This window comes from Capsicum annuum, chromosome 6 (genome assembly GCF_002878395.1).
Source record: "Capsicum annuum cultivar UCD-10X-F1 chromosome 6, UCD10Xv1.1, whole genome shotgun sequence".
NCBI classification, from domain to species: domain Eukaryota; kingdom Viridiplantae; phylum Streptophyta; class Magnoliopsida; order Solanales; family Solanaceae; genus Capsicum; species Capsicum annuum.
In genome coordinates, this window is record NC_061116.1 from 89713165 (window position 1) to 89726608 (window position 13444).

General features: G+C 35.1%; 1 protein-coding gene across 12 annotated transcripts in view; it reads right to left on the reverse strand.

The window, feature by feature from the left end:
* LOC107873311 (syntaxin-binding protein 5-like) overlaps positions 1 to 6576 on the reverse strand; it is a 52674-nt gene extending 46098 nt beyond the window's left edge. For 8 of the 12 annotated variants that reach the window (XM_047414799.1, XM_047414792.1, XM_047414797.1 and 5 more), the window contains exon 1: positions 6221 to 6573. In XM_047414799.1, coding sequence (XP_047270755.1) covers positions 6221 to 6280 — 60 coding nt within the window. In that variant the 5' untranslated portion in view covers positions 6281 to 6573. Of the gene's footprint in view, positions 1 to 6220 lie in introns of all 12 variants that reach the window. The other 4 variants (XM_047414801.1, XM_047414798.1, XM_047414800.1 and 1 more) reach the window with 4 other exon arrangements.
* Between the last annotated feature and the right edge of the window lie 6868 nt (positions 6577 to 13444).

Below are 13444 nucleotides of genomic sequence, written 5' to 3' on the forward strand. Positions count from 1 at the left end.
TTGCATATTGTTCTCCTCTTGCATTAACTCTAAATGTGAAAAATTTCCAAATTTGCAGCAATGACCAAGGGCAAACTTGTCTCAACAACGGTAGCATAGGCCTTTTTCTCAGCGACTTTGTTTTCAAAATTTAATAGGCACATATTTGAAAGCGATGGTTGTTGAAAAGAGTGTGTAGAGGTTGGCAGGATGACTGAAAATTAAAGAATTCTTGAACCGTTGGAGAGGAAGTCCCAACGGATGAAGGCCGTGCTACAGAAGGCCAAGTGGTTACCTTACTGGACCGATTTGGTATATGTTTTCCTTCATATTCTTAAGCCAGACTCATTGCCTTATACATAGATCGAAGTTTGTGAATCCTAACATCCACATGAAGGTCTTCTTTGAGCACCACTAAGGAAAACTCCAAGCAAACAATGTTCTGGCCAATTTTGCACATGTGCTGGCCATTTTGCAACTTCTTGCATATACTCAAACACTGACCCAGTTTGTTGGATACCACACAGATGTTCATCTGGATTTTGAAACTTAGCGGGTTCGTAATTTTCTAGCATAACTTTAACCAACTCATCCCAGTAATAAATGGTCCTTTCACTATTGATCCAAGCAAAAAAAATCCAATGCATCTCCTTCAAAAGACATTGAAGCCACATCAACCTTGCAATCAACAGGTGTTTGATAATTTTGAAAATACTTCTATGCTTTCAGAATCCAACCACTAGGATCTCCTCCCTCATACTTAGGAAATTCCATTTTTGTATGTGAACGCCTAAATGTTTCTGGATGCCTCCAAGTGCTATCAATCTCGCCCTCCTCTGATAGAACTTTAGTGCTATCAATCTCGCCCTCCTCTGATAGAACTTTAGATTTTCCTTGTTGATTCTGACTATTTTGTGCTTTTCATACAGCCACATCAGCAGCCAAAGCATCTATGGCTTCCAAGTTTGCTGCTATAGAAGTCATTTGTTGACCGATCTGATTATGAGCTGTGGGAAGCGTTGGTCCTTGTATTAACCAGGGCAGATCTGATACCAACGATAGAAACTATGATGAGGAAGACATGGGAATGGACTTTACTGGTTAAATAAAGTGCAAGAATCTTAAACACTGCATTAACCAATAACAATGTCCGTACGGAGTGGAAAAATCTCCAGTTACAAAGACAACAACAACAACCCAGTATATTCCCACAAAGTGGAAAAATATAATACTAATACTTTTTCTTCTACAGATTTTTTCTACATGCATCTATATAAACTAAAACACAAGATAACTCCTAACACAGAAAAAAAGTTATTGTTGTAGATAACTGTTGGTAACTACTGTAATACTAACTGCTGCTAATATATTTTATCGTATTTGAATCCAAAAAATTAACATAGATTATCTCCACATGCTAAGGGAGTAGTCGTATCAGATCACCCATCTAATGCCTCCCAAGTTGATCGATATTTTCCAGAGTTGATATGCCCATTTGCAGTGTAAAAAGAGACGATTGATTGTCTCTGCTTGCTCTCCACGTAAGAAGCATCTGGAACATAACTGGAAACCCCTCTTTGCTAGGTTGTCCTGAGTAAGGTCCTTGTTATTTGCCAGCAACCAAACCAAACAAGCTACTTTATTGGGGTATCTTGACTTTTCGTATCAATTTCAATGGACACAAAGTCCACCAAAACATTTGGCTTGTTGAGCTCTCTATCGATTGACTTGACAGAGAGAACATTCCTTTACTATATAACCATGCTATCTTCATTGGTTACTAAGTTGCTCGGCCTCTCCAAAAATGTTGCCGCACCCGTGTCGGATACTCCAAAAATGCTGCCGCACCCGTGTCACTACTTTTGGAGGATCCGACACGCACCTGATGGCATTTTTGAAGAGTTCGAGCAACATAGATTGGTAGAAAACCCACTGAACTGATCTGGGATATTCAGAAATTGTCATTCTGCCATCTCCTAGTCATTTAGGTGTCTTCTAAAGCTGAAATTCCATCCTTGGTCAGACCACAGTTCTTCCACAGTAGTTTGTTGCCGTTACAGAGGTCATAGATATCAGGATAATTATTGTTTTAAAGGTGAGTGACCTAGCCAGCATTCTTCCCAGAAGGAAATTTCTTTCCATTTCCAACTTTTGAAAGTCTTCATTTTAAAGACTGAAAAAAGTTCCAACAAAGATGGAGACAAGTTCAAAGAATTTACATCCTAGAATGTGTCTCTAGCCCTAGCCTTGACAAAGTGCTCCAATAGAAACGATTGGCTCTCACTATTGCTTATGAGTAACAAGAAATGATAGTTCTTCTACTTCAGATTGTCTAACACGGCATATTTGTTCTTCTGTTTTTTGTTTCATATCTTTCCTGCACTTTGAGCAGAAATCATTGTTGATGACTTCTCTTAGATTTTACTTTCCTAGTAAATGTTAGAGTGGGTTAAAGTCCCGCATTGATTGGGGAATGAATTGGCGGTCTACTTATATGGGGAGTTGGAAAGTCCTCCCTTCATGATCTAGATTTTGGGGCATGAGTTAGTCGAAGACCTAATTTTTCATTATACAGAGTAGGACCCATCTCACCTGATGTTGGGCCCCCAAATTAAATTTTTCACGCTCTAGATATCTAGCAATAGGCGTGAGGTGGGTGTTAAAGAATGAGAAAAAGTCTCATATCGATGGTTATAAGGCTTGGGCATTTCTATAGGTGGTCTCCTTATAAGGCTTGGGAAATTCTCCTCCCTTTGAGCTAGCTTTTGGGGTGTGAGTTAGGCCCAAGGCTTACTTTACATGGTATTAGAGCCAGGTTCATCCTCGTCTGGACTCCCGGTCCACGCTCCAGTTGGGTCTGGGCATGAACGCGGGTTTTAGAGTGGGTTAAAGTCTCATATTGATTGGGGAATTGATTGGCGGTATGCTTATATGAGGACTTGGGCAATCCTCCCTCATGAGATAGCTTTTGGGGTGTGAGCTCGGCACAAGGCCTAATTTTTCAGTAAAACGAAAGAGAAAGGCATGGATCTAGGGTTTCTGGAAGCTCAACAAACACAACTCTGGTCCTTCTTTGCACTGAAAATCAGTTTTGGCAGCATACTGAGCTTCGAACGTTGTCACTAACAAACATATTATGAATAAATTTACCAAATGACAAACATGTTAAGAATATATTTAACAAAATCTAAGATGCCCACTGGTATTCTACTGCATTAGTTTCTTGCACCATAGACTGTAATTAGTTATGATTAATAATTGTAGAACCATATGATAGAAGTGAAGCGAAAATGCAGAAAAATAACCAAGGATCAGGATTTATGCGAGAGCATCACGAGCACCAAAAAAAGAACTTGAGAGAATTTTAAACAGAAGGCGTATTGTATTAGCATCAATTGATCACAAGGCCCTTCTATGTACATCAATCAATCACAACTCAATCACCAGAATACTATTTACACAACTAACTCCAAGTAACTACCCGTTGTAACTAATTTCACGTAACTGCTGCAGATGTGGCATGACTGCTGCTGCTAAACTTCAACCAGCTTCTATCTGCTGTAATTGAGCTCACAACAGCTCCAATTCTCTGCACCCAATCTCACAGAAGTTCAACAAGCTCAGCATCTGGCTCCGGACTCCTAAAATCTGTATCAACACTCCCCTCATAAGAGTATCCTTGTCCTCAAGGATTAAAATGAGGAAACTTAGCTTTCACCTCATAAAAACATACCCAAGTAGCTTGGTCAGCTGGAAGAACAAACCACTTGATTAGAAACTTTTGAATAGTTTAATTGTCTTTTTTAACCATTCTCCTAGCTAGTGCATTGTGATAGTAAAGGGAAGGTGAAGGAGAAGAGGTTGGTGGATGGTGAGGCAGCGTAAGTAAAACATGGTAAGGTTCAAGGAGGCATTGGAAGTGGGATTCAATTGGACAGAAAGAGGTAAGACAATTATAGGAAATAGGACCAGCTTTAGCCACTATCTGATAAGGAACAAAGTAAATAGGGGTGCAGCTTGTTAAATGTTATGGTATTTAAATACAGCTGCCTATGGAATGGAGCTTAAGATAGACCCAATCACCTATAACGGAGATTCTATCAGATATATAAAGATCACCCACAGATTTCATGTGTTGCTGAGTTCTAGATAGACCCACATTTTTCATGTGTAGCTGAGTTCTAGATAGATGAAATTTAATAAGTAAAAGCATAGCTTCCCTAACATCCATCACATGTGAACGAATCACAGGGAAGACTCTCAAGATGGGTAGGATAAATGAATTGGTGAAGGTTTCCATACAGAACTTCATAAGGAGTTAATTTTACGACAGAATGATGAGTCGTATTATGCCATCATTCAGAGAGGCGTAGATATTTAAGCCAATCAGATGAGGCAGCTTAAGTATGCATCAAAGGATCTATGGAGAACCTCTTATCAGCCATCTGTTTGGGGATACTAGGCAATAGAATGACACGACTGGATGCCTTGAAAGACAAAGAATTGTCACAATTGACTAGAGAAAACGGGGTAGTCTATCACTACTTATTGAGGAAGGCATGCTATGTCGCTCAAAAATGTTTCACGGGGTGCTTGAGTCACCATACTCGCAGAACAAGGACGAAGAGAAACAAACTAGCCATATTTACTAGGCCTATCCATTACTATCCAAAGCACAACTTTAATGCTAGACTTAAGAAGGCCCCCTCTATGAAATTTATAGAAACATTTGGTCATACTGTGCTAGCAATAGACAAGCATTGCGTCAATTCTAGGTTTGCAACTCTATCATCATACTTCATTGACAAATATCACTCTTTGATGAATTCAACAACATCATCACGTATCCCATCATCACGTATCCCCTTCCAATAAAATAAGCTGCTTTAATGTTTGCACATTAGTCGCACTCACCAAAATGACCACCCTTGTAGTATTGAGTTTTTGGGGCAGTAGTCATGTGATGAAAGAATCTAAGGTTGAGACAATAAGGAGTAAAAGAGGATGGTAAGGCCTGGGAAGCAAGTACTGACACTAGGATATGGGAAGAATAGCGAGACTAAAATCTAGAAAGTGAGGAGGGAGCCTGAAAAATTTTGAGAAATCTATAAACTATGACCCTTATGAGAAATATAAGTAGGGAAGAGAGGACACAGAAAGGAAGGTATGGAGTACATGAAACCTAAGGAGATAAACAATTCCAAAAGAAGGACCATCATAAAAGAAGAGTCAAGGTAGCATGAGTAACTAGATTGGAGAAGTAGAAGAAATGGGAGTTAGCGGAGAGGAAAGAGGGAAGGAGATAACAAGGAAAAAGAAGCCATTCTTTTGGTGCCGGAGTTTAGTTGCTTACTATATACTTCTTCGCAATTTTAATATGCTATATTCAAGTTAGTTTTGCTAATTGGATGCTCGTTAAGGCAAATTAAACATAAGTTTCTATATTTTAGTATACACTTGATCAAGGTTTTGCTAAAAACTCCATAAAACATTAACTTTGTTAAAAAAAAAAAAAAAAGGAGTATCTTTAAGAGTCATTCCCATGTTTGGCGTAGAAGTGGAGGAGAGCTCATAATGGAAGTGTTGGGTATTCTCCTTGAGAAGCTGGACGAGGAGGACAAAAATGTATCTTTTACGTCTCAAACAACAAAAAATAGTAGCCAACATAAAGGAAGTTATTTAATAGGTTTCTCTATCTTTCTAGTTCTTACCCTTATCGGTCATTTCATGGAACTAAACTTAAAAGTTAATTAAAGTTCTAATCATTTCCACTTCATAACAGATACAAAGTCGCGTCCAGTATTCCTATGTCAATATTCATGCTAAGACATATGTACCATTACCAACTGCTGTCATTCTTTAGGTGAGGTATGTTCTCTGTTATCTTGCAGCAATAATAATTACTGCATAATTTTAATGAAGTAAAATGAATTTTCCTTTTTTTTTTTTGTCAGATTTCTACAAGATTGGACAAACTACACAAACAGTAACATAGAATCTCTAAGAATTAAAAGATGAAGCATTAATTGAAGAAGACGCAAGAAATGTCTCTGTCAAAAAACTCTAAACAAACAAATTCAACAGATAATCCAATAATAGAATAATTGCATCATTTACCCCCTCCTCGCCCCCGCCCCCCCTCCCCCCCCCCCCTCCCGGAAAAAAGAAAAACTGATCGAGAAAGCAAAGCACGAGGTGGTAAAATGAGAAAAGAAATAAATATGCAAAAATCACAATTTACCGGTGGCGTGGGATTGAACTTTCCAAAAAATTTAGCAAACATAGCGGCTGCTGAATTCATCGTTGTAGTTCAATTTGTTGATTGTTAATGTTATTTGCGATCTTCAAACTTTAGCCTGGCACTTGGGAATGTGGATTTGGCAAATCAGGCTAAAGTGAAATACTACAACATTAGCATTTACGTGATTCTATTATCAATTTTCTGTTTTATATTTTGTACGAAAAAACTAGTGCACAAAGCAATTACCTGGTCTTTTTTTTTTTTTCCTTTTATTTGTAGAAATTGCTTTCGTTTTTTCTTTTATTTGTAGAAATTAGCATACATGTTGCACAATGCGGGGAAAGCTTTCGGGTGAAAGTTTATTGTCTTAGAATTTATTATTTAATTGTAATATTTAACTATTTGATCCATGACCATTATTAGAAAGCCAACATAGATGAAATTCATAAATTATGTTAAAATCTTATATTTTGTATAATAAAATTCAGAGTTTATTGGTATATAAAAGTATGATAAGGATAAGACAATTTATCCTGATTGTTAAATAGAAGATTATTATAATTAAATGTTAATTAATTGCATATTTTCTTCTAATTTATAACTTAACCATAATAAATTAGTGTAATGAAGGTAAACATCGAGTGTTACTTGAAAACTGATTTTTCTTTTATAATTTAGTTCTATTTCTAGAATATACATTTGATTATATATATTTTAATAAATTAATTTATTTTTTACTTTATTGGAAAAAATATCTATATCATATATTTATTCAGTAATTTTTGTTTATTCTCCATTTCTCTTTATTGTATTTTTCTTCAGTCCTTTTGCTTGCAATGTTGTGATATAAGCAATGAACATGGTTGTCAAATTTTGAATAGAACTTCAATTTAAATATGTGTTTCAAGTAACTTGTTTTCAAAGGGCATACTATTTTCTCAAGGATATTAAGAATTTGTCTAGTCGTGAAATTTTTTCACTCTTTTGTTTTTTTAAAAAATCACTTTATTTGAAAATTAACATTTGGTAATGAAAATTTCAAATACAACTTGAAGTTATATTTGAAATTTAGAAAATAGCTAAAACCCGTATTCACTTTTTAAATATTATTTTTTAAAAAAACAAGATTAAATTTTTATTTTCATAAAATAACCCCACTCAAATTAATTTAATGTATGTTTAGAATAATACATTTAAATTCTCAAATTTATTGAAAAAATATGAAAAAACACAATTCCAACTCCAACTTTGAAAATTGTAGATAAAGTTATTTTTTTCATGGCCAAAAGATCACTAATTGAAGAAGCCGAAATCACACTAACATCCTCTCGTGTCTTTCATTCTAGGCATCAACTAATTGAATCACTTAAAGATTTGCAATCAACAATTAAGTAATTGCAATAAAATCTCCAAAGATTTATTTTGGTTGAAATTGAAAATTAAGTAACTGCCTCAATATATAACACATTTGCTTGAGCATAATGTTTATCTCCGATTAATCAATCATATGCCTTCCAATGATAAGAACACAAGAACGAAAATATGTACAATTCTTTAATTACGTACATAACCTTAACATCACAAACCAAAATACAACACATTTGTTTCTTGTGTAACTTCTGTCAACAAAATACAACCACACCTTAACTTTAAACTCACTACAAATAGCTGAATTGCGAAACAGGAAAGTTGGCTAAAGTAAACTCTACCCACTCTAGACACTATTTTATGAGATTGTGTTGGGTATATTGGTGGTGGTGGTAGATATGTATAAACGATGTGGAATCCAATATTATGCTGCAGAAACATGTTTGCAAGGATCCTCAGAAAAGCATCACCTCTACAGAACAGAGCATCACAGAGAAATCCTTGGGAACTTGCTTACCGAAGCATGGTAAGTTACTGAATTTGATTTTATTTTGCTTTTCCCACTTTATCTTACAGAGTTAAATGATATGAGTTGTTGTGACACACAGAGATAGGCCTGAGGAGCAACTAAGCTTGAGGAATAGAAAAACAAAAAGCTACCTTTGATTTAAAGGTCACTACATATTAACCTATTTCAATTAATAAAAGTACAAATTCTATACTTGAAACCAAGAAATCTGTTAAAGACGAAAGACAAGAAGGATGTCTTGCTAAATAAACTGATCCAACTCTTCCTCTAAAGATGGTTCTGTCATATCTAGTATTGGATTGTATCTTATAAACCACAGGATGTAGAACTGCCAATCACAAACCTTTCAACGATAAGAACACATGAAAGTAAACATGCACAAATCTTTAGTTACGTACACAACCTTAACAACACACAAAAAAAACTTCTCTTCTCACTAACAAATCAATCAATTGTGAACTATGAATTCTCATTAACATAACTGGTATGCAAAAATGATAGGATAGTCTTTAACAGAGCTATATAATCGAATTCCATGATAATAGATAACTTTGTTAAAAAATTTTAGAATGAAATCCACTCATGTCATGGATAACAGAAAAATTAACAATTCCTATAATTTGTACTATAGTTATACACCTTAACCTCAATTTAGACAATAAATTAATTTGATTAATTGTAACACCCCAAATCTGATACCCAGAATGCTACATGGTTCTCATGACCCTGAAGGACCACAAGCTAACCGATGATTAATATCTATACCTGTACACTGCAAATATGACATAATAATGCGGAAACATGCACTGAAAGGCCATAAAGTTCAATACTAAACATGATCTGAATGATATAACATCTGTGTGGGGTATTAGGATACCCAAAACAAAACTGAACATACTGAAGTCTGAAATATGATAATCTAGAAAGCCTCTAACTGACTGAACTATCTGAGTAAGGATCTGGTGGGACATGTCCCTAACTAACTCCAACTAATAAACTAATTAATGAGATTATAGGGAATAATCATGTCCTCGAATGATGAGGACTCACTTCTAACTCTGACTGTTGAAATTGGAATCTACTGCTGATCTGGAGCTCGTGTCTCTGAACCTATAGTATAAGACACCATAGCACAAATGCGTCAGTACTTTGAATGTATTGGTATGCATGTGAGGTAGGCTAAATACATGGGGTACATATGCATAAATAATAGTAATAATGGACTAACTATCATGAGCATGAGAATACATGCATGAGACATAACAACTGAACTGATATTGTGATAACATGATTACTGAATCTGAATATAAATGATAACATGAGTAACTGTATTTGACAGTCTTGAATCTGATGGAACTAGTTGAGTTCCATACTGTATCTGAGTTGACTATATCTGGCAGTCCTGAATTTTGAAGAACTATCTGAGTTCTTTTACTGAGACTGATACTGAGACTGTGGGAGGTAGTCATCTAACCAACATGCCCCAAATGATGCATTATAGCTAAATTGGGGTCCAATCTATGCCTGATTGGAAGGATGTCAATACCGCGCCACTGGTAAGGACAACATGTGAGTGAACCTAATATAATAGGTAACTCTAGTGAGAACGGAAGGGACCCTCATATAGCAGGCTAAGCCACCTCATCTACCCTCATACAGAAGGTTATGATGTCTCAACCTATGCTGGTTACATAGTTATAAAATGCAAGGATTGCTTCTAAGAATCACACCCTCATATAACAGGTGAGTTCCCATCCTTGGGTTCACTCGGTGCTAATTTCTACTCCCATCTGAATAGACACTGAACATAATTTACTGAACTGAACATGGACTGAGTTACTGAATTCCGTTGACTGACAAAATATTACTGATATTTGACAACTGACTGAGTTCATGAGATCATGGAGATTTCCTGAGTCATAAGACTATCTGAAGTCTAAGGATTCATAACTTGATTGAGAGTATCGTAGAAACATGACATGGCTCTAGGTATATAGCTAATATTTCGGGTACAAGTACCCCCAAAACTCGATGGAAGGAAAAACTAACCAAGCATAACTTACTTGAACATATAACTAACATCATAATCCATAATACATTTATAGAAGCATTCCATCAAAACATGTGATAGGCATAACTTGTACATACATGAGGATTTCATGATATCATACTAGTTGTGCATTGTTCCTTCATCTAGGCATTTAATCAAACACATGGTAGGCATAGCACATGTAGACAACATTATACAACAATTAATCATCATGATTCATCTCTAATTTCATCATCTAGGGTTTATTCATATGTTCATATGAATATATATCTATACAAATCAATTCCATATAAAACTGATCACCCAACATGGATTTGAATTCAATTGATCATTCTCAACACAAACAAAACAAACCCAATATGAAATTCATAAAGAAATCCATAAACTTAAACTTAGAAAAGAGATTTTTGGGCTTCATGGACGAAAGGAGTCCATGAATGAACACTACGCATACCTTAGCTTGTGATTCTACGAAGATTGATGGAGAGATTCTTGAAATTTAACGGTGAATTCCCTTGGAATTGAACCTTCTATGAAAACCCTAGCTTGTTCTTGAGAGGTTTTTGAGATAAGAGAGTGTATTTTGGGTGAAAAATAGCTGAATCACGTGTTAAAGGGCTTAAATAGGGGTGGAAAGTTGACCCTTTTAACCCTAGATGCGTTAATTAATTTCAGTGAAATTTTCCCAAACTGAACTCCTAGCGCGATGCAGCACTATTATTCCATGTCACTGGAATTTGACAATTGGGAAACTGAGGGATGGCGCGACGTGGAGCCATCGTGTTTTCCCTTCTTTTGTGACCTGAAACTTTGGCGCGACGTGGAGGAAATCGCGCTAAGACACTGGAAAAGGACAATTCTGAATTTGGGCCCTAGCGCGACACGCTATAATCATGGACCCCTACTGGAATTTACCAAATGCCATTTCCTCTTGTGGCGTGATATGCCACTGACTAATATGGCGCTGTTTTACGATGAAAATTTAAAATAGATATAACTTCTAACCCGATTATCGAATTTGGGCAAATCTTATATCGATGAAAACCTTATTGAATGTCCCACACGAAAAAGGAAAAATCTTGAGAATTCCTCATGGAATAACCATCATTCAATTTAGAAGCTAATACTAGACATTATTGAGATGAAATTAGCTAGGAAATATATGGGGTATTACATTAATCGATTTCCTAAGGAGCTAATTGGTAAGCTCTTAAACATAAATAGTAGAAACAAATTGTGTGAATACAGGGATTTAAAAATAATAGAGAAGATATTTCATTTGATCCAAATCATATGAATGAATCTGTGGAAAGTGTGTTTTCCACTATTTAACTCGTTCCCCCTAATTTTAAGAAAATAACTACTTTTAACAGAATTAACAACTCCAATTGACTTCACATGCTGAAATAACATCGCATAAGTGGGTAACTAAGACAACGTATCTACTTCTATATATTACAACTGGGCTCCTATACTTATTATTATAATTATGGCATATATCATATTGTGAAATACCAAATTTATTTCTACTCTTTCTTTTAGTGCAATATGGTTGTGGGTAGAAGAATGATTGAACTTTTTTTATCACATTACACAAGGTGAATGGTATTATATCATACGTATCCTCAAGTATTCACATTATGCAGGTAATGAATACACTAATTCTACTGATAAAAAAGAAAATCATGGAATCAAGACTCAAACAACTAACATAAGAAAATTAACACCCACAAAATTGGAATCAAGAATAGAATTATCACACTGTCAAGATCTTACTTATTTCTAAACATAAAATATCCTTATAACATGGCTAAAGGGTCCATCCCTAGTGAAAATTTGAGTATGCACAAATTTCATTTTAATAACTATATCATTTGTACCAAATTGAGCATAGAGAGAATACATTAAAATCTCATATATAGATGCATATACTATAGTTACATCCGCTTTTGTCTTTGCCTTTTGCTTTCTGACGACGTCTCACACAATCTTTGCCTTTATCTAAGAATGGTTAGAATTGCACCTTGTCTAAGTTTTCAAGATTATCTATCTTGTGATGAAGCTAATCAACAACACATCCACAAGCCACTATAGCAAGCCAAGACGACCATCATGCAACAATTAATTTCCCTTCTTATTATTTCAAGACAACTCCATATCTAGGAAAATCATTCACAATGACTCAGATTTTCCTATATGTGTTCATAATGATCACCCATGATCTTTCTTGATCCATTATCCTTCCTATCTAATGAATATATGTTTTGAGACTAAATCAATGTTGCGCAAATCCATAAACAGATTGTATATAAATCAAGCAAACAAATAATTGCCCTACAGTTTAATCTAGCAAGCTAAATTACAGTAGCTCAAGCATGCTGAGAAGAGTAAAATTACATAATTATTGCCTTAAACTCGTTAATTTAGAAAAACATGTAGAAAATTAAGATCTACATTTAAGAAAAAAGAAGAGTACACTAAAATGGCAATGGAAGGGAGAGTATTGTTGCACTTATCACGCATAGTCTCTTAATTTCTATTATAGTGTATGGAACAATGCCTTTTTTACATTGTTGTCATATCCATAACCTATCTATTTTTGTTGATTTGAGATATTCACAAAGCTTATTTAAAACTAAGTATGCCAATAGAGACATTATTAAAATGATTTCATCAGTGAGTTAAATGACCGGGATATCCATACAGACTTAAGAATAAATAAAAAAATTCTTGATGTTATTTGTCAAATATACATAGAAACACATTAGGCATGATGACATTCTAAGTGCGTAGTGAAGAAATTACACTTCAATTTTATTTAGAGAGCAAGTTGCACTATGTAGTACTTTTTTAATGCATATCGGCTATTCAGAAGATGTCGGTACCCATGATTTTTAAAGAATAGATATTCCACCTGAAAAGAAGTTGAAATCATAGGTCGCAGTATGTCTGTAGTATACCCATAGACACTTATTGCAGTTTAGTCTAATTTTAAAGCCAATGTGAGAATTAATTGTAAAGATCGGGAAGAACATTTTTTGTTAATAAATCTCTTTTTGAAGTCAACATCACCATCAAACTCCTCATACATGTTCAATACATATAATGTCAATTCTGATAACATTTTTGAAAATTAACTCAGAAAAACTGAAGTACCTTTGTATATAGAAGCAACTTTCTCCGAGATATTGTAGCAATTAATAACTGATGATGGAGGAACAACTAAAGAGGCATTAGTGAACAAATCTCTGCAACAATCTTTCTACCCAGTTTCTCT